The 21657-nt window shown below is 44.3% G+C and overlaps 3 protein-coding genes across 5 annotated transcripts in view; 1 reads left to right on the plus strand and 2 right to left on the minus strand.

Annotated features, from left to right (window-relative positions):
- Positions 1-1916: 1916 nt before the first annotated feature.
- GRPEL1 (GrpE like 1, mitochondrial) lies at positions 1917-8012 on the plus strand. The gene is made up of 4 exons (XM_041490624.1): positions 1917-2051; positions 2840-3008; positions 4493-4574; positions 7093-8012. The coding sequence occupies exons 1-4, from the start codon at positions 1981-1983 to the stop codon at positions 7437-7439; spliced, it is 669 nt and encodes a 222-aa protein (XP_041346558.1). The 5' UTR covers positions 1917-1980; the 3' UTR covers positions 7440-8012.
- A 1738-nt stretch (positions 8013-9750) lies between these two features.
- TADA2B (transcriptional adaptor 2B) lies at positions 9751-15982 on the minus strand. The gene is made up of 2 exons (XM_041458476.1): positions 15683-15982; positions 9751-14399 (listed from the first exon to the last, which is right to left on the minus strand). Exons 1-2 carry the CDS (start codon positions 15950-15952, stop codon positions 13407-13409), a joined length of 1263 nt encoding a protein of 420 aa, XP_041314410.1. The 5' UTR covers positions 15953-15982; the 3' UTR covers positions 9751-13406.
- Positions 15983-17684: 1702 nt separating this feature from the next.
- Positions 17685-21657, minus strand: part of TBC1D14 (TBC1 domain family member 14) — a 65073-nt gene continuing 61100 nt past the window's right edge. For all 3 annotated transcript variants that reach the window (XM_041458312.1, XM_041458302.1, XM_041458321.1), the window contains one exon: positions 17685-21015. In XM_041458312.1, the coding sequence (XP_041314246.1) occupies positions 20950-21015 (66 nt within the window). In that variant the 3' untranslated portion in view covers positions 17685-20949. The remainder of the gene's footprint in view (positions 21016-21657) is intronic.

Below are 21657 nucleotides of genomic sequence, written 5' to 3' on the forward strand. Positions count from 1 at the left end.
GAGTCAAAACAAGACATGAAAAAGTCTTGAGTGGGAGAGTACTTACAGCCAACATCAGCCATGATGCAAACAAGCTCCAGTAAACTCGCATGTTCTTCTTCTGAAGCTGCAGATGTTGTCTGGTCTTGACCCATCAGCATCTAAGCCAGCTGCAGGTTTTTCATGGCAGCTGTTCAACTTGCACGACTCACAATAAAATGCATTTTCACTGTCCCTTATCTTGAAAGGTTACTTGCAGAAGGCCAGTGAAATGTCATCTGGAGTAAATGGCTTCTAATACAAGCAGGATATTGTTCCAGACTTATAAAGTCTAATATATATCCTCAGTTATTGAGATATGTTGGCAGTGGGCTCTTCTCAGCCTTTTGTTACCAATTCTGTGATTTTGTGATCAATCATTAATAAAGCACCACTTCCAAAGACGGTGGGCAGCAAAGAAATGGAGACAAGCTGAAAGAGGAATCTACATCCAGATATGGGCAAAAACAACCCACAAGAAATATGAGAGAAACCTTGTCTAGGTTTTACAAGGAATAATTTTTTCAGGAAACATTTTAAAAACATCAGACCTAAAGATCCAATTGCCTTCTCTGTTTCATTTCTTCATGGCTTTTGGCAGCTATCATCCTTTATAGCTGTTCTTTGTTTTCTCCTTGTTCTTTATGATTCTTTCTCATCATTATCTTAATAAATTTCCTCAATTATTTCTTTCAGTATTTCTGAGGATAAAGCTTGAAATTTGTGGCTCATTAAGTTTCTGGAAAGCAGATACTGACCACCACTCCATGTGGACAGGACATGGCACGCAACTCTCCTCTTTGCCATGCTATGGGAATGTACCAGTGTCACATCACAGAACAGCCACGGGCAAAGTAAGGCTCAGTGGATCTAAACTTGCCGTGGTAGGAGGCCACAGACCTCATGTACCATTTATCCTGCTTTCTGCACAGGCTGTGGCACAGCCCGAGCCAGGCAAAGCCATCTGCTGAATAAAGGCCCTGTTGGAACCTTGGTGCACCCCGGCAAAGTTCCACTGTACTGAGCAAGGTCCCATGGGATCCTCATGAAACAAGCCAAAAATGTCTTCTACACCTTCTTTCTTAGTATAATTTTTCACTTGAATATAACACATACTAAATTTGCATTACGGAATTTGGATCTTTATCCTTCCGATTTCATTTGGAGAGTGCACAAACGCGCGCAGGGATGAGGCTAACAGCTGGTGTTCAGGCATCTGTGTATAATCCAGCACTCAGCCTCACGGCTGTACAATAAATATGTGACCCTGATTTTCTTCCCCCTCCCCTTTACCAAGATATTGACAAAGCAACCGGCGAACTGCCCGAGTTCAGCTCTCCCAGCACCGCGGGGCAGGCCTCCCACAGCCTGCACTTACACCGGACACTTGCACAAACAGCTTGTACAGGCAGGTGGCCCCATCTGGAACTAGTGGATTAGCAACATTATCCCGTTTAATGAAAGCTGAAGATTTCATTAAATGAAGTGATTGTCCAGCAAGAGTACACACAGCAGTTACAGCAAGCATGTGTGGATTGAAACTTCTGTGTGGAGATGCACAAATTGCTGACGGGTGCTACATGGTGTTGTTGTTAACAGGGTTATCCAGCACTTAAAATGAGCTAAAATCTCCAAACTTTTCCAGTCACAGCTAGGACACGAACGACGCGGATGACAGGAGCGGCACCCACAGAACGACGACTGTCCCCCTCCCGGCCACCAGACAAAATGGCCGCCGGCCCGCGCCCCGCCCGCGGCCCCGCCCGCCGCGCGTCACGGTGGGGCGAGGCGCGCGCGCCCCTCTGGGCGCTCCGCCGCGCCCCGGAATAGCCGCCTGTTCGGCCCGGGGCTGCGCGTCCGCTCTGCTGATTGGCTCCCGGCCGCGTCACTCCCGGCCCGCCGGTTCCCTGATTGGCGGGGCGCGAGGGGCGGGCCGAGGCGGCCGGCGGGCAGGAAGGCGCCATGGCGGCCGTGGCCCAGTGCGTGCGGGGAGCGCTGCGCCCGCGCCTCCCGCTACTGAGCGTCGCGCTGAGGTGAGGGGGTCGCGCCGCGCCGCTCGCCCGACACCGGGCATTTGGGCCGGGGCCCCGCTCACCGCCGGACCGGGAGGAGAGCGAGGCGCGGTCCGGCCGCGCTGGGGTCCCAAGCCCTGGGGAGCCCCGTCCGACAGCCGGGCCGGGCCGGGGCCGCCCTCACCCCCGCCGCTCTTCGCTGCGCTCCCTTGCCCTTCCCCGGGAGAGCGGCCCGGCCCTGCCCGGCTCGGCCCGGCACTGCGGGGAGCCTGCAGGCTCCAGGCCCGGAGTGTCCGTGCGGCGGGCGGGATACGAGCCCTCGTGTGAGCGCGGCGCTGGTCCCGCAGCCTCGTCCTTGGGCAGCTCAGCTCGCTGAGCCTTGGGAAGGCCGGGGAGCGATGGAGAGCCATGGTTTGTGCGGGCAGGCCCGCGCCCGCTGCACGGCGGGGACGGGCGGCACGGGGGTGCCGCTCCAGCGGCCAGGCCCGGCTCTGCGCCGGTGTTTTCTGGGAGGCTCTTGCCGGCGATTGCATCATGGAATTTGTTTTCTCATAGAGCACAGGGCTGAAAACGCGTAGTTAAAAGTTCTGTGTCTGTAAACTGAATGCAGTGGACACTTAAAAGCTGCTGTCTTGCAGCAGTTAGTTACTGCTGCAGTGTAAATGGTCGGAGATTTCTGACGGAAGGTTCTGCATGCAGTATTCACAGGCTTGGAATTGTATGTGTCAAAGTATCATTTATATCTGGAAAATGTTGATATCTTACAAAATGAGCAACAGAATAATAATGTCCATCTTTTTTTGCCTTAGAACATCTCCACGACTGCTTTGTGCAGCAACACAGCAGAAAAATACTGGCCAGAACTTGGAAGAGGACCAGGGTCAGAGCCAAAATGAGCAGAAGGTGGAACCCAGCACTGCTGAAAAACTGCTAGCTGAAGAAAAGGCCAAACTGGAAGAACAACTAAAGGAAGTTACTGTAAGTGTCTCTGGGTTATTAGGTTGCACAGGTTACAAGCTGTGTGCCCAAGAGCCTGAACTGTGGGATCTCAGTGCACAATCTGGATACCTTTATCTGACTCCTGTTTAGTTGTGTAAAACCCACAATTTAATAATTTCTTTAAACTTAAGAGTACATGTGTTACAAAATCTGGGATGCATCCCTGGTCCAAAATTAAGATCTTGGATAATTTCTTTCCAGTTTCTGGATAGAATTTGACCTTTTCCAGCCAGAAAACTTGTTACTGATTTTCACATAGGTTTCACTCAGAGGGGAAGTAATTTCTGGGAGCCACGGAAGGGTGTGAATGTGTCTGTGGTGTGTGCATTTGTGTGTGTTAACAGTAGACTGCATGGAAACGCTGCTGACTTTCCAAAGGTCGGAGTTAATGGTGCTTAGCTTTTGTACAATATTGTACTTAGGCCGTAGTTAGGAAGCTTCAAACCTTTTCTGTTGGAGAGCCCTTCAGACTCTAGGCTGAAGCATCACATCCCTTCTGTGTGGCCTCGTGTATCTTGCTTTCTCTCCTGTGCACAACTCCAGCATCTGAAGGATGCCCTGGGAGGTGGGCATTAAGCTAAGATTTAATGAGTGCTTTATATAAAATGTCTTTCTGACATTTGAGACTTCAAGAGGTAGCCCAGGACCTTCTATAGAACCAGCACCTGTGGATCATATGTGGATTGAGTTTGCCCTTGCCAAAGTTCTACAGGAAAAATTTGAGATGTCATTTAATGTCTCTGTTGTTGGTTGCTTAATGCAGTTCTCCAGGCAGCTTGGCTATTTTTATTCTGTTTTGAGTCTTCACTGGCATACAAAGCTCAAGCATATTCAGGGTGGAAGCCATTCGGGGTTAGTTGGTAAAGCACTCAGTGTGATTTTTATTTTATTAATTTTATTGTATTTCACATCGTAGTGCATCTGCTGGTAAATGGCCATATTTCCAGGAGTAGACCAAAACGTGACCTAAACAACACGGGAGTTAGGCTTTGTAGTTTGTAAAGGCTGAGAAAACTGAAGGCACTCTGTGGTGTTTATGGAGAGGGAGGAGATGGTTTGAAAGTCATGGCTGGGTTGAATCTGGTTCGCTGTAGTGTCAGTGTACCTCATGACTGATGAAGGATTTCTGGGAGTACACAGCAGAAAAAGCAGGAATACTGGGTTCATAGAACTTTATGTATCTGTAAAGTGAACTTTTTTCCCAGCTAATCTGTTGACAAATGCTATTAAGAGTTTGAAAAACCATCTGATTTCCTTTCCCTCATTTCTGTCCTTGTGAAGTGAAGCAAACTTGTCTTGCTAGGAGGGATGGTGTGATAATGGACATGTTCTTTCAGATTACCCTAGATGGTAGATTTAGGGTATAAAACTGTTTAAAATGCTGTTTTATACTAAATATGCTGGATTATTGTCAGCTGCCTGACTGGGAGGAATAACTTCTGTTACTGTTTTTTTTTCTTTAGGAGAAGTACAAGCGTGCCTTGGCAGATGCAGAAAACGTGAGGCAGAGAAGCCAGAAACTGGTGGAAGAGGCAAAGTTATACGGTCAGTGGAGGCTCCTCTGGTGTTTACTCAGTCAGACCCAGGAAATGCAAAGCCTGGAAAAATGAAGCTGACTGGCCTTGCAGTAATGACAAGTTGTACTTCCCAGTAATTCTGACTACTTGATTAAATAATGCATTTGAGGCAGAGAGGTTTGAACAGTTCCTCGGCTTGCATCAGAATTGTGACCATCTCCCCAGCCAAGGGCAAGACTTAAACTGCTGAAGTCAACAGTTGACATTTTCTTTAAATTTGGTATCTAGTTTCCTACAATGTGTACTGCATTTGTAGATTTTTTTAGTAAGTTTTGCAGCCTGAAATTTGCCTTTTTCATGTGTTTTGGTCTCAGACATAAGCAAGAGCATAGAATATTGGTTCGCCTTCACGTTTGGGTGTCTGGTGGTTTGGTTTTTTTTGGTTTTGGGGTTTTTTTGGGGGGAGGGGGTATTTGGTTATTTGGGGACTTTTTTGTTGGTTGGTTGATTGGTTTTGGGGTTTTTTTTGGGGGGAGGGGGGTATTTGGTTGTTTGGGGGCTTTTTTGTTGGTTGGTTGGTTGGTTGTTTTTTGGGGGTTTTTTTTGGGTTGGTTGAGGTTTTTTGTTTTGCTTTTTTGGTTTTGTTTGGGGGTTTTTGTTGTTTTTTGTTCTTAGTGTTTGTTTTTAATTTAGTTCTTTTTTGATTTTAGGATATTTTTGTGGGGGTTTTTTTAGCCTTTTACAGTTGAATAACTGTTCTGTTGAAGATAATAGCTTTCAAATAGAAGTAATCCTCTGAAAGAATGGATTCTTTTCAGTGCTAGAAATGCACAATCACTGGCTGTGAAGAGTGCTAGAAGCACATGTTCCTTCAAAAGCCAGGCTAGTAGCATCTGATTTAGCTTTTTGATATTTCCAACACAAATCTGTAAAACAGAAGCTGTGTGCAAATGCTGCAGCAGCAGAGTGCTGTTTTATCCTGGTGTTTGACTGCCACTACCTTGAAAAATGAGTTGCTCTTTTTCACCCCACACCATACACAGCTGTATAGTTTTAATTCTCAGTACTCAAGTTCTAATTTCTGAATACATTGTCTTCAGTTAATGGTACTGTAAGAAATAGTACTCTTGCATTTTTTTCCTGGATGTTTGAGTGCTTCATCCTGAGGTTGATTTGCAATACGCGTTGTTCACTAGTGTTCTACTTACTGCAAAGGACTTGGAGTCATGTCTGAGCTTGGAGGTGCACAATGGAAATGAATTTATCTTGAAAACTAGATTACATATAATTTGTAAGTTCTACTGCTCGTGCATGGCTGCTTGTTCTGTTGAAAAAGGAGAAACTCCTTTCTGAGACTTGCATAAATTCTGAGTTGCAGTCAGAGATATTTGCAAATATAATGTATGCAATAAAAAAACAAACCAAACCACCTTCTGAAGAGTTTGGTTATTTGGTTTGATCCAGATAACTAGACAGCTGATTTTTCTATATTGGGTACAGTTCAGCCCCAATCACAGCTGTAGTTTCTAGTTTAAAACTGACAGGTTTTTTTTCAGATTTTTGGAACTACTTGGACATTGTTAGTTACTGTTCTGTAAAGAGCTTGAGTCTCTACAGAGTTGTGCAGTTGTTAGAGAGACCCTTTCCTGAGAACTAGCTGATCCCCACAGGTCTTGCAGGGTGCTTCTGCAGTCGTGGGGGTTTTGTTTAAACCAAAGATGTGGCCTCTGGTAATGGTCATATCACTTCTTGGTAAGGAAAAAAAACCATCCAGAATGTGAGCTAGAATTAAAAAGGCTGAATCTGGCTTAAAAAAGAACCAAACCAAAACCCTGTGCTGTTTGTCTTTTGCTTACCTCTATGCAGAAGTGTGTTAATTTATTGAACTGTTTTAACTTTTTCTTGATTGCTAATGCCTTAAGTGAGATTAGTCCAGATTCTCTTAGTGTGAGCCAGAGAACAGCTTCAGGACAAGGACTATGATTAATTTGGAAATAGTTCAGTATTTGCAAGGCACAGCTGCTGATTCTGTAAAAGAGGTTTGTAGAAGGAGGGAGAGGTGCAAGTTCTTTTCATTCAAGGAAGAATCCTTGTTTCATCTCTTGAAATCTTCATCAGTCTGATTACATATTTTGTCTTCTGCAAATTTTTTTATGACATCAGATTAATAGGTAGGAATAGGGCAACGTAATGCTTTGAATGTTAGGTGATGAGAGAGACATAGGAAACTACTTGAAGCCATCTGAAAGTTTTGGTAACTTTGGTGAGAAGTTACTGTTAGGTCATTAGCCTAACTTAACTCTTTTAAGTTGAAGTCACTTTTTTTCCATAGAAGTAGAGGAGATGGTGTGGATTTCAATGTATCTGTAATAGTTCTTTATTCTCATCCAAAACTGGAAAGGATATTTTACCCCAAATGATTACAGTATCAGATATATTCTTAAAAGTCAAAGAGTGCAGATTATTTTTGTAGCTTTTGGGGTTGTGAGGTTGGGGGTTTCCCTCAGTGGACTAATCCCATTCTCTCTTCCTTTATACATTTTCAGGGATCCAGAGCTTCTGTAAGGACTTACTAGAAGTTGCAGACATTTTGGAGAAAGCAACAGAAAGCGTTCCAAAAGAAGAAATTAAAGATGATAATCCTCACTTGAAGAGCTTATACGAAGGTCTTGTCATGACAGAAGTCCAGATTCAGAAAGTGTTTAAAAAGCACGGGCTGCTCAGACTGAACCCTGTGGGAGCCAAGTTCGATCCCTATGAACACGAGGCGCTGTTCCACACTCCCGTGGAGGGCCAGGAGCCCGGCACCATCGCGCTGGTTTCCAAGATCGGCTATAAGCTGCACGGGCGCACGCTGCGGCCCGCCCTGGTGGGGGTTGTCAAAGACCCTTAGCTGCTCAAGCTGAGAGTTACAAATGCCATACAACTATTAAACAGCTGGATGGTTTTTCTCTCACACCATGCTTCCCTCGTTCCTCTGCTCCCTGAGAGGTTTAAATGAGTTGATTGAGGTTTCCCAGTGAAAATGAAGTAACCGATGAAATTCTCCTGCTTAGTGGCCTTCAACATCACTGTTCCATAAGGTCTTCTTCAATGTGAACTACAAGAGCCATTAAGCCCTCTAATGCTTTAGATTAGGTAATGTTTTTTTACAACTATTGCTCCTGAGATGGTGAATTAAATTGAAAAGAATGAAACGCTCACAAGAATGTTACAATTTCAAGTTTATCACTGTGTGTAGATTGAAAATGCAGATAGTGGTTCAAACACTTCCTTTGGTTTTCTAGAATCTCACATTGCAGAAGTGGGTGATGCAGTACAAGTAACCTTCCTTCTGCAAGCACCCATCAGCTTTTACACACTGGTGTGATAAATGCCCTGTTTTGTCTATTCAAAAATCTCTCAACAACTGAAACTGAAACCTGTGTGAATTGTGAACTGTAAATAAATGGCAATGGAGATTAGATATCTTTTGTAATTGTTCAACCTTTTTGTCCTGTACTAACATTAAATCAAGAAAACCATCTAATACTTGTATGGCATTGAAGAACCAATAGAATTTATCCTATCTCTGGATTTTTAATTTAATGTTGTATAAATTGGTTTAAACAATTTTTATAGTCTTGTAACTTCCAGCTTTGCAATCAGTTTGTTATGCAAACTGTAGTTACAATCCTGATGAGAGCCAGAACACCCAAAGAAGTGAGTTGCTGAGAGTTTGGTACATGATTTCTTTTAGAATTATATAAATAATTGCATGTAAGTGGCTCAAACAAAAGTGTGAACTTAGTTTCATTTTCTTTATTACATTTACTCAGCTTGGGTATTAGGTTGCACCAGACCTTTTCTCCATGCAACACATGATTACCTGAAGGACATTTGTCCGGTCACCTGGGTAGGAGTGGGTGGAACCTGGCAAATTACACAACTGACAAAGGATCTGTCCTGTATTCTGAAAGCCCACACTGTTAACACACAGGACAGAATCTTCAAACTTAGGGAAGTTACTAGGTCCTGTAAAAAGTAAGTACTTCTGAATTTTTTACCATATTTCTGGTTATTGTGGATTAAGGAGCTTCTTACCTTAAAGTTTATTAATCAAATATTGATTATATTTGTGGTTCAGATACAGAGTTGCCAAGAGCTTACTGAACAGTGGGCCTGCTCATGGTGAGAAGTCATTACTCATTCCTTAAGACATTTTTCCCAGTGCTGGTTTCCTTCATGGGAATTAAGCAGTTAACCAGGAACAGCCTAAGTGCATAAAACTGTTTGGAGGTTAGTCATGTTAATCATATTTAAGGATTCATTGTTTCTCAACTCTATGAAAGAATGCTTCAACTGGGCAGAGGAAGGAGTGTAATTATTTGATGTGTGAAGGCAACTACAATGTTAATTTTTTAAAACTAATCTAGTACAAGGAAAAAAAATGCAAAGATCAAGTTTAAAAATAGAGGGAAAAAAGGGGATTCCATATCCTGAAGGTGAATTTGGAAGTATCTTTCCTCCCTCTGGGTTTAAGAGCACACTATAGTTGTCGGAAGCAGGATTGAAGAAATGGTTTTGTTGCACTTTGACTGGGACCTGTTCTCACAACTGATGTCAAAAAGGGACCAGGTTCCATTTTATATACCTTTAAAGAACTGTCATGTGCTGTTATGTCACCTCCCAATCCCTCTGGATCTAAACGAAACGTAATAATAATAATGTCCTTAGTATAGAAGTTTTTGTAATAGAGAGTTAAAACAAAGGGGCACATTGGTCCCTAGCAGATGAAGATTTTGTTAATGAGTTTCCCAGTGCTTCACACAAACTGTCATTTTTGGACTACACCAATTCATTAGGGGTGTTCTTAAACACAAGCTCCTGTTAATGTTCAGCACAAGGGTCATCTTTAAAGCTGGTAACTGAGTCTCTCATGTAAGTGGTTCCCCTTCCTTGCCCTCAGAAAGACTTTAGCTGGAGTGGGTCAGTCTGTGGAGAGCTCCAACCACCTGTGCACTCTGCCACAACCCAGGAAGGAGGACTGAAGAATTCAAGGAACAGAGGAAGGTAGTTCTGAAACTTAAGCACCCAACAAAGCTACCAGCAGTACTAGCTATCTCATAGACCACATTTCCACCCATCACATTTAGCTACAATGCAGCTCCAATTGTTATTGCAAAGACTTAAGCCATTTTCCTCATTGCCCAAGCTACATTATTGTTAAATCAGTCATGGAAAGAAACTTTAATACAAGTTTATTTACCAATACACAATGCAAAAATCTAGTAAAATGCTGTGTGCACAACAGCAGTTAGGCTTTGTGTGATTTCAGCACAGGCATTTGTGTCTGGCACAGCTACAAATGTAAACTTCAAATGGATGCAACGTTCCCTTTAAGGAAGAAAGAAGCTGATGAGCTGAACATGCTCACAGGGTATCTTGCTTCACAGTATTTAATGTGTCATCACTTAGGAGTGACTGGGGCACAGGCAAAAATATTTTGTGAGAAGAGTAAACCACAAGGTTCAGGAAGCCTCTTCCAGTTGCAAAGGAATCGAATGCAGCGGCCGCACAAGAGAGTAAGGGCAGAGCCTAGTTTACCTCCAAGGCAGTTCATGGTCACAGAGTAGTGCAAACCTGCAGACCCTGTTCTCACTGCCTGCTGGGCCTGCCATGAGCAGGGGCAGGAGGGGCTGGAGCCACAACACTGCAGCATCCCAGCCCAGCACTGGGCAGGGCACACAGTGAGATGGGAGACCTCCAACACAGCACTGGGATGGACACACAGCACAGCCCCCACCCAGAGCACAAGATCAGTATTTTCAACAGGTTAGAGAGTGTTGCTTTTCCATAGGCTTACATCAATGCTGTTAAGACAGATACTATCATTAGTAATAACTTTAATTAGAAAAGTCAAGAGCATTAAGCATATAAAACACCTTGTCATTAGCAACGTGAAGGCTGGATTATTTGTACAGTACAGGAAGCACTTCCAGATCAACACAAAATACAAAAGTTGAAAGAGCTCTTTGCCATCTCAGCCCCTTCACCACAGAAGAGAAGCAGCATAGCTGTAGTAAATTGCTGGATTAACATTAACTGCATCTCAATTTATAAGCAATCAAACAGAAAACCAGCAGCTCGTAACAAAGGAATGCTTAGACTAAATCAGTTCCATGTGAAATATGGAACAGCAGCATCCTCTAGTGCAAGTCACCTTTAAAATTAAAAGCATAGCTGAAAACGAGACATTGCTTCTAGGGAAGCCCGTTCCAAGGGACTAATATTTGCTAAAGCAAACATTTACCACCTTGACTTAGCTTGCAAGTACAAAATAAATATTGATATCCATATTGCATACATTAAAAATACTTTTATTTTACATTCATTTTGATGTTCAATAAGTTACATCTAGCACCAAAGAAACATTTTGGAGGGGTTGAGGAATTAAGAAGCTACAAAGTGTAAATGCAGAATTCACTTCAACGTTTAAATGACTCATTGGTGCCTAGATTTTTTCCTAAGTTATTGTTCAGATGGGCTTTATGCTATTGCTTCAGTTTAACTCAGATGTGCCAAAACTGTGTAGAAATATGAAAATCACAGATTTTATGGAAAAAAACCCAGAAGAACCAAAACCAAAACAATTCTCTTAAACTCCCAGCTACATGCAGAATTGAGCCTTCCAAAACAGCATGTTATGGCAGTTCAGTAACAAGTTACAGAAGAACCAAATTGCATAACTAGAATGCTAAAAAGAAAGACTGAGCTTCCTTCCCACAGGAGTAGGACAGAGAAAATAACCAAGGGTTTATACCTTATGAACTTGTGTGCTGCTTCTACATGCATATAGGTGGAAGTGGTTATTAAAGCTACTCAGCACATTGCAGTTAGCTCCACTGCTGCCAAGAAGAGACAGTTTTGTCTCGAATATGCCACAACAAACCACTTACAGATAAGCCAAACAAAGTATTACATCCCAGAGAACATAGCCCTTACCTTTTTTGAAGGGACAGAACATAAGCTCAAAAGAAAAAGGCACTAGAGTTTTGGTTTTTTTTTTTCCTTAGAAATGCTGGCTTTGTAATTGTACCCCTTTTATGCTAAACTCACTGGTAACACCAGTTTGGTAATGCTGGATGTATTAAATGAAACCCAGTTCTGATCAGAATACCTCTGCCAAACTGCAGAATTAATACTGTTTTAAGATTTTGTGGAATCCTCACTGACTACAGCCCAAAGCATCAAAGCAAGATGACATTTCCAGATCTTGCACTCATATTGAAGCCAGTCAGGTTCCAAGTTTGGTACACCTGCACTCTAGCAGACCTGCCCAGCCTGCCTCCAGTCACAGCTCCCTGCTCCAGACACGACCAGCAGAGAGGCTCAGGCACAAGTAACTGTGCTATTTCCATATGGCAACCACTGGTTTTTATTCATTTGGTTAAATACCAGCAGGGAATTGAAGGACGAAATGAGTTTAATAATAGTTTTCTAATCTTCCTTCACCATCTTTCCCTTAATCAATACATCTTACTAGACCAGTACTGTGGGTTGGGCATTTGTTTCCCGCTGTGTCACATCCCAGCTGGTGCCTGGCTCCAGCAGCACTCCAGGCAGCAGCTGCCAGAACTGGAGGAGATCCCTCCCAAGGGGCACTGCTCTTGTAGCTGTCAGTGAACTCAGATTCAATGTGCCTCGGCTGGTGCATTTCAAGGCATGTGCAATTAGAACCCTACAGTGGCTGGATTAAGCACTCCACTTAGGAATGCTTTGTGCATTTTGACCAAATCTGCATCAATTGTTAGTTTTGTTTTTAAAGGCCAATCTCAGCATGCCCTATTTGAGAATCTTCCCTTTCCCTGACTTCCCAAGGAAATTCAGGAGATAGCTACACCTCCTCAGCCGCTATGAGCTCAGCAGTTAAGATCCCAAAGGAGGAGCAGCAGGCTCCCCCAACAAGGAAAAACAGTGATTTTGCTGCCTGAGGCTCTCAACTTCTGCCAAACACTTCACTGCCTATTCTCCAAAATGCCATTTCTGGCCCAAATCAGGACCTTGCTGTAGCTGACCCCTCCTCTGGAGCACAGCACCACAGCTGCTGGGGATTCCTGACACTCCAGTACCAAGCAGGAAACATCAACTCTTCAGAAGGGTCTGTTTCAGGAAACTCAGGTCAAAACAATGCCCAGATCAGCTGGGAGCTCTTCAAGAACCCCCCTCCACAGCACAAGTCCCTGGAGTCATCTCCCCTACCACATTTCCTTCCTTCCTTCCACTCCCTGCCACGGCTCACCCCTGTTGTAGTCTCGACAGGAACTCTCATCCCGCTGTCCCCACGCCTCGGCTGTAGTTACTAAGGAGAATGTTCCAAAAGCTTAGCACTGGTCACAAAAGTCCCTGCTCACCTGCTCATGAGCACAGGACTTTTGTAAGCTTCACTTTGCTGCCAGCATTATACCAAAAAAAAAAAACAAAACAAAGGGTGAAGAAAGTTTCCAGTGAATGAAACTATCTCCTACCTTCAAAGAAAAGCAAGGATTACACTGATATTCATTTATCCAACAGTACGGACTAAAGCAACTACTCTGGGACTACCGGACTTGAGTAAGTTCACATGAAAAAATCTGTTCTAAGAATGTACCAAAAGCAGTGAAATCCAATGTAAAAGTTTCACAATTAAGTATTTTCCATGATCCAAAGCAAAAGTCTACTTAAACCACCATGGATCATGATGACTGTGGAGGTTTATGTATTTGCTCTTTTGTGTTTTTAAGCGACATGGTTTCTGTATCTTTGGGGAGGGAAGGAAAAAATAACGGAGTCCTAGAGGCTGCAATGGGCCTCTGCTGTGTGTTTTCAGATCGGCTGAATTTCATGAAGCATCCCTGGATATCCAACCGCTTTCTGTCAGAAAGTTTAAAATCCTTTTCTTCAGTACCTTATCTAAGTAACTGGGAAGGCGACTCTTTGAAGGAATTCCTTGTCTTTTTTGGAGATGGTCTTTAATGATGATAGTTTTTACAGTCACATAACGTGCAGGACTCAAGTTCAGAGAGCTGCAGAGCACCTTTTCCCTGTCCGATAAGAGTTCAAAGCCAGGCAGGTTTTCAATGGCAGCAAATTCACCTTCTTTCCCCTCTTCCTTCCCTCTCTTGGAACTAGCTATGTTCTTGTTCTCCTTCCTCTTTTCCCGTTTGTGCCGGGCCGCCTCGTACTCTGCCGACTCCTCCATTTTGGTGATCCCATTTCGCCGATACCGCTGCAGCTCCCGAATCTTCGCTCGGAGTATCCTCTCCTTGTGCATGTTCTCAAAGAAGTCTTCAAACTCCTTACAAGACATGAACTGGTACAAAGGCCTCAGTTTGAGCCTCAACTCCTTCTCTTCTTTTGTGATCTTCCTTTTGGGAGCTTTCTCCTTGTCCTTTTTATCCTTCCCTAGGAAGGCCGGTACCAAATTATAGTCTCGCGCGATGTTCTTCCGCCGCTGCCTCTCCTTGAGTTTCCTCACGTACATGTCCACGTGAGCTCTTTTCAACTCGATCTCCACATCGTCGTCGTCGTAGTTGACCGAGAGGCCGCTGATGAGCGTCTCGGCGTCCTGGTCGTACTCGATCTCGTAGTCGTCGCGGAGCGGCATGTAGCCCAGCTGCTGCTGCTCCGCCACCGAGATGTCCAGCGGCGGCAGCGGCGTCGTCAGGCTGGGGGACAGCGGGCCGCCGCTGGGACACGTGTGGTCCGTCACCCTGTTGGGAATAGTGTCAGGGATGCAGGCCTTTCCCAGGTTGCCGTGGATGTACATGCTCACGTAGTGTTCCATCACCTCCTGAGGCGTTCGGGATGCGCCCACGTGAGCAGCCATGTCCTCCTAAACAGAACAAAAGGAGGGGTGATGAAACGATTCCCATTACATCCGCAGCACAGTGAGCGCTCAGGAAAGAGCAGGACTTTTTCCTTTCCTTCTCCTCAGAAGCCAACTCCCAGTACCTAAACTTCTCTGGCAATACCGGCCCCGTTTCTATCAGATCTGCGATTTCAGCTCTGGATGAGTGTTTGCAGTGCATGGAGGCAGGTAAGCCACGAAAACAGCACCACATGGTAATTCCTGAGCACCCACGGCACTCCCACAAAACCAGCTCACCATAACCAGCTTTCCGAGCTTTCCAAGTCCCAAGCCAACTGTACCAATACTGCACGGCTTGGGTTTTGCTTCTTTATAGCACATTACTGAGGAGCAATGTGGAAATAAAGAGTATTTACTGTAAGAGTAACAACTTTTATTCTTTTCTAGTTATTTAAAAACCAAGCAAGCTGCAAAGATTGTACACTTTGAGGCTTTTAAAAAGTCTTTACCTTTAATGAAGCAAAACATAACAACAAATCAAATCAATCAAAAATGAATCAAATGGTCCAGCAGAGGGCAATGAGGATGACTGGGGGACTGGAGCACTTCTCTTAAAAGGACAGGCTGAGGGAGTTGGGCTTGTTCAGCCTCAAGAAGGGACAACCGAGAGGGGACATCACCAAAGTCCATCAGTGTCTGAAGGGAGGTGTCAGATGGACCAGGCTCTGCTCTGTGGTGCCAAGCAACAGGACAAGAGCTAACAAGCAGAAACTGATGCACAGGAAGTCCCACACGTACAGGAGGATGAACTTCTTCACTGTGCAGGTGACTGAGCACTGGGACAGACTGCCCAAGGAGGCTGTGGAGCCTCCCTCACCGGAAACAGCCAAGACCCGGCTGGATGTAATTCTGTGCAATGTGCTCCGGGTGACCCGCTGGAGTCCTTTCCGACCCGACCCATTCTGTGACTGTGGGATGCTTTCTTACTGCTGCTTTTCAAACCAGGTCTGGCTGTGCAGTGACACTGCAGGCGAGCAGCCAGCCCGCAGCTGGGACATACCGACGGCAAAGGCCGAGCAGGGCTAAGAGCAGCTGCAAGGGCTGTGACACGGACGGGCTGAGGGAGGCAAACGCAGAACTTCCAGCAGCGACAGGTCCGGGCTGCGCTCCTCGGAGCAGCGGGAGCCCGCCCGGGGAGAGGGGCAGCCCGGGCTCGGCGGGCAGGACGCGCCCCGGGGCCGTGTCAGGGCCGCTGCTCCGAGCAGGAGGACCGCCCCCGCCCCCGCCCCTCGCCCCTCGCCCCTTACCCAGTTGCCGAAGCCGAACTGCTCGATGGCGTCCAGCAGCAGCTGCTCCTCGCGGCTGCTCCAGCCGCCCTCGGCCTCGGCGCCCCAGAGGGTGAAGCGGCCGCCGTCCACCAGCTGGTAGCCGTGCCATCGGCGGTGCGGGCCGATCTCGGCGCCCGCCGAGAAGCACTCGGGGCAGAGCTCGATGTCGGCGCACTCGGTGCAGCGGAAGCGCAGCGGGCTCACCTCGGCCAGGCAGTACACGCAGTACTTCTTCCCCAGTTCCGCCATCTTACCCCGCCCGCGCGCGCGCGCGGCCGCGCCCCCGGCGCCCGCGCCGCCAATGGCAGCACGCTCGGTAGGCGGGGCCGCGGCGAGCACCGGCCAATGGGGCCGGGGCTGGCGGGCGCGGGGGGTGTCAGCGCGAGGAGCCGGCTCCGATTGGCCGAGCCGGACCCGTCTGCCCTTCCCGCGGCCAATGGGAGGGATCGCCCCGAGCGAAGCCGCCGCGCAGGGGCCGCCCGCCAGGGGGCGGGGCCGCGCGCGAGCAGGGGGCGGGGCCCGGCGGGTGCCCGGCAACGGGGGAAGCGGGGCCGGGCCGGGCCCGCGGGAGGAGCCTCGACATTGTCGGGACATTCCAAAGGGAAGCGCCCCTTCCCCGGGCAGGGAGGATTAAAGAAATAGAGCTATTCTTCTTTTAGTTGTACTCCTTTCGGCCCACGCAGAAAACATCAGGCTGAGGCGTGAAATGCAAGCTGTTGGAACCACCGTGACTGCTCGGCGCTCCATGGACTGCGAGCACGTGATGAAAGAGCTCCGCTGTCTGCGATAAAATCCTGGAGATCAAAAAGAACGTATCGAACACAGTCCATAAGAATATGGAATTCATGGAAAAACGAGTTAATGGAAGCTGAAAGCCAAGGTGAAAAGACTGAACTGGTGGGTGTCATGTGTCAGAGCAGAGCAATGTCCTGACCAAAACAAAGCCGGCCCGAGAACAGCCTGAAAGCCTGTGCAGAAACAACCTGAGACTGCAGCAGAAACGTGGGGTGCTTGGAACTGAAATACCACTTCAGGACTTTCAGGAAAAATCCTGTAGAGCTGCTGAGCCAGCAGCTGGAAACGCAGAAATGTCACTATGCTGGGCTGACCCCTACTTGTAGGGGCTTTCAGATAAAAGCCAGAAAGCAAATCCCTCCTCCTTCCTTGCTGGGCATGGCTGAAGAAACTTGGAATTATTATTTGGGAAAACAAGTAAAGAAAACGAAATCTAGTTTTGAACAAATGTGTGCAACTCCTGTAACAGATACAATATAACTCTCTTTCAGTATCAAATTGGTGTTAGAGAGGACAAATCTGATTTTACACACAAATTCTGAACATCAGGAGATATTTCAGTGAAAGGAAGTGGGACAGCTGCTTGCTGGGTTAACCAGAACCACGGCAGCCGAGGCTTTGCCTGTGTTCTGCACATACTCTTGTTGCACTGCCTTCTCTCCCCTCTTTTATTTGATCCTTCAAACTCTTTTCATTTTAGCAACAGGAAGTTTCTCCACTTTAAGTTCTGAAGTTATGTCTATGTCAGTGGTGTAAAACAACACTGCCTTAACTCAAGCACAAAAATGCTTTGTGATTATGAAACTTGCAAAAAACTAAGATTTCTTCTTTTGAAACAAAGCCAGGATAAGGTATTAAGCATTCCTGAACTCTGAAAATACAGAAAAATGTATTTACAACTATTTTTCATAACACATTTATCAGACCTCAGGCCTAGTCCAGAGAAAGATGTATGAAAAGGGATAAAACCACAGGCACAGTAAGTATCAGATTTTCTAAATGTCTCAGGGTATTTAACAGGTATTTTAACACGAGAACTTCAAATCATCAGCAAAAGTCCTCTACCTTCAATTAGCAAATAGCCCAAAGTCCTCTTTTTGAACAGACAAAAATTGCTAAAGCCACCTGTGAAGAAAAAGACTAGTACTGGAAGTTTTAATATCTGAATTACACTGACAACAGTTGATTAAGATAACTTTACATGACTTTATTTAACAAAACCGTATATTTACAGTTGAAAAAAGTTCCAGTTTGATACACATATCTAAACAAAACAAACGTGGTAACTACATAACCCAATTTAAACATGATGTACAGGAGATGTTCCAACACTTCTCTATATATCATTCTTGTTTTAAAACATTCAAAAATAAGCTGTTACAAGGTACCTTTTTTTTCCAAATGGAATTGTTTACTAAATGAAATAATATTACTGATTGATTGCAGATCGAAGTTGCAAAACTGCTTTATTATAAAGTGCAGATTGTAAAGAATCCCAAAGCTGGCTGGAGTTTTCTGGTTTCTCTGATATGCTGCATGTGCAGTGGTACTTTTCATGTATTGCAGCAGTTCCTTTTTTTTTTTTAAACAAATGAAGAAAAGAAAGTTGCTTGATGGGGACATTTGCTCCATGAAAGAAAATCTCATGCATCTTGTTACAGATACTTTCAAGTACCTGAACAATTATATTTTCAATTTATAATGCAATTCCCTGAATTTCTTAAAGATTTCTGTATAAGCTAATTAAGAGATTTGGTATACTGCAAGAAACTTGAAAAAGCTCAGTGGCAAGAAATTCTATGCCATTACTACTCAGCTCTGTTTTTATCAAAATTCAAGCATTACCTTCAAATCAAGTCATTGAGAAGTTGAAATAATTGCATGTTTAGGCAGATGATTTTTTTCACATGTATTTTGCTTGAAAATAAACTGTGCAAAGCTCCTTATTGCATTGCTGTTTCTTCATTAAAGAACATACCTTATATACACAAAGAAATCATTTAGAAAATATATACAACTTCTAAGAACAGATCAAATCACAAAACAAAGTAATTACATTTGCAAGTAACAAACAGTGCACAAGTGTTGCAGCAGGCCTTTTCCCCACAACTATGCCCACTGTCACTGTTACATTCAACATCTTATTGAGAAGAGAGAAAGAACAGGCTGTCGATGGCTGCCAAGATACCTAGTAGCTAAAAAATGCTTTTTAACCAGACGAATGAGCCACACTTGTAGACTTGCTTTAAAAGAAAATACAAATGTAGTTGCAATGAAGACTTAAATCACAAAGCCAGTTACAGTACCACCTAAACATGTATATTGAGGAAAAAGTGATCTCTGTGTTCCATAAACCGTTTAAAAGCATAGTGCAAATGTTTCGGATGGTAGGCCTCTCGTATTCGTCATGGAAAGGCATATTTGTTGTAGTAATAGAAAAAGTATATTAAAAAACACTTACTGACCTTCCTGCTTTCTATTGCACTTCAAAGCAATGGAGCATACAAGTACCAGTCACTGGAGGACAAATTCTGTACAAATTCTGAGTGAATTAACATGTTTCCTATCACATCTTAATGTCTATTTTCAGTAAGTGATGACTGAGGTGATGTCTTGTGGTGGAATTAGGATGACCAACAAAAACCACATCCATTACACCAGCTACACAAAGTGGACAGGGGAAGAGGTCAGTGAGGTATTGGACTTGCAGGCTGCATTTGCATTACACATCTTTCAAAGTGATTATGAGTCCTCACTTACCAGGGAATCTTGTTCTCACTCTTCTTAATATTACAATCAAATTATCCCTCATGGAAATAATGTCTGTACCAAAGGACAGTGTTTTATGTCCCACAGTCCTTTACACTGTATGTTGAGTTGAGCAGTGTGCAACTATTCTTCTTGTTTTTATTCAGACAATGCCAAAATAATCAGCATAAAGCAGCTGAAGAGCACAGGGAAACCGCTGACCATACAGCTGGAGGATTTAGTAACGCCTGTTCACAGTTAACACAAATATTGCTTCAGTTACCTTTCCCTTTTCAATGATCATCAATAGTATAAAACAGGTTTTACACTACACACTATGCAATAAACATTCTTGTAAATCAGAGGCACTCATGATTTGCCCTTCAACATTCACCTGAATGCAGAGAGGATCTACAATGTATGAGGGACTTATTTAATGGCCATTTGCTGCCACTGTAACTTGCTCTCATGTATTAGAGGTCAGATAAAACGCTCAGAAATGACAGCTTGTACTCATCCTGATGGTGTCTGGCACATTTCCCAATAAACTTCTTTCACTTGTCACGCTGTGGATCAGCTCCACATAACCTTCCCACTGAGGCAGCAACAGCAGCTTCAGGAGATTCCACAAAACCTTTTCTTTTCAGCAGCAACACTGGCAAACATTAACTGCTCCCCTACCACCCTTCCTCCTTAGTTCTGCCAGTGAGAAAAGCTTGGTTTAAAGTAGCTACCAAAATTGCTTTTAACCATTTCTCAGTTTATCTGCTAAGTCCAGTTTCATCTCCATGACTGGACACATGGCACACAGTAAGTGGATGGTAGGCAAGAACATGGTGAAACAGCAGTGCCCCAGGAGAGTGACACATGGAAACGTGCATTTAGTGACCTTGGCTTTCAAGGAAAGAGAGTACAAATTGGGAAATGATGCCACCTTAACACCAGAACCCTCTTGTTGAGTTTACAATCTAGTCTGATGAATGAAATTTCCTCCATATGCATCCAGATTGGATTTGAAAATAAATTTCCAAGGCATCTTGAAGAATAATTAGTTTTGCACTGCTAGTTTGACTTCTCTTCCAAGCTTACTTTCTACTTAACTTTTTCTTATTAAAGAAAGGAATGTAGTTCTATGTCTACATGATTTCTTTGGTAAATGGGACCCACATCCTATAAAATCAGAAGCATTTGTAAAGAAATGGTCCTTACATCATTTAGAATTCAAGCACCAGTTATCTAAAATCCAGATCCAGCTACTGTTACAGGTATTGGAAATATATCCTGCCTAAGAATGGAACGGGAATAGCTGTCAAAGCAACCAACATTGCTGAACATTCAGTCTTTTAAAACAGCTAAGAAAAAAAATTCAGAAAAACCCCAAACCCTTGATACTATTTTGTTTCATGGCCCTCATCAGAAGTACAGGATGTGTAATGCTCTCCACAGCATACGCGCATACCACTAAAAGTTTAAGGCTAAGCCTAGGTTTAATTTATAAGGGGTTTATCCCCTAATTTCCTTTCTTCTGTTTTTTTTTTTTCACTCCTCCTCCTCGATTTTCTTCTCTCCCCCTTAAGGCTATTCTACTACTAAATGTAACTGAACTAACACTTTGATTTGCAGGGCTCAAACATGTCAAACAGTAATCAATACTTTTGCCACTTTTGCTCTTTTCCTGGGAGTCACTGGAGGCAAACCCAACATTAACGTTTCAGTGAAGGACTTCCTTTTTCCATTTCCCGGTTATCTTTCTGCAGAGCAGCCAGTATCTAGACATTTCAAGAAATGAGAGAAGAAAAGCATTAGATTAAAAAAAAAAATTACTCAATTCATTCTGAAGAGTTTCCAATTATGTCTGAGCAATGCTATTTTAACTATCAAATGTAATTAAACTTAGGGAACCTCTCCACCGACAAGAGACCTCTCCCAGAAGTCCTGGTGACATGGTGGATAGAAACAGATTTAACCAAGGTTTAAACTCTATCTCCCCCCAACACACACTTCTGAAGCCTGTTATTTGGGGTACTTGGCAGAATAGGACCCTTATCTCTCCTTCCCCACAAGGGAAGCAGCAGCAGGCTGGCAATTCATTTGGAATGCAATCCTCACGCACACATGACATGTTCAAGGAAGGTGAGACAACTGAACAACCTGTGGAGCTACTCCTGCTGTGAAGGCTAGGAATGCTCATCTTGAAGAGAAAACTGGCAATCCCCAGCATCTACAGGCACTGCTACCCAAGGAAAGAACCAGAAACACCCAGTTTGCTGCTGAATTGCCCCAACCACTGTTTAACACGTTTCATTTTCTCTGCAAAAAAACAGTTGGATAAAATAGGCAGAGCTCTATTATGGAATGACTCACAAAGTGGGCTGTATTGCTGCTTTGAACAAAGAAAAAAAAAGAGGTGT

This window comes from Pyrgilauda ruficollis, unplaced genomic scaffold, assembly GCF_017590135.1.
Source record: "Pyrgilauda ruficollis isolate IOZ18807 unplaced genomic scaffold, ASM1759013v1 scaffold1, whole genome shotgun sequence".
Lineage (NCBI taxonomy): Eukaryota > Metazoa > Chordata > Aves > Passeriformes > Passeridae > Pyrgilauda > Pyrgilauda ruficollis.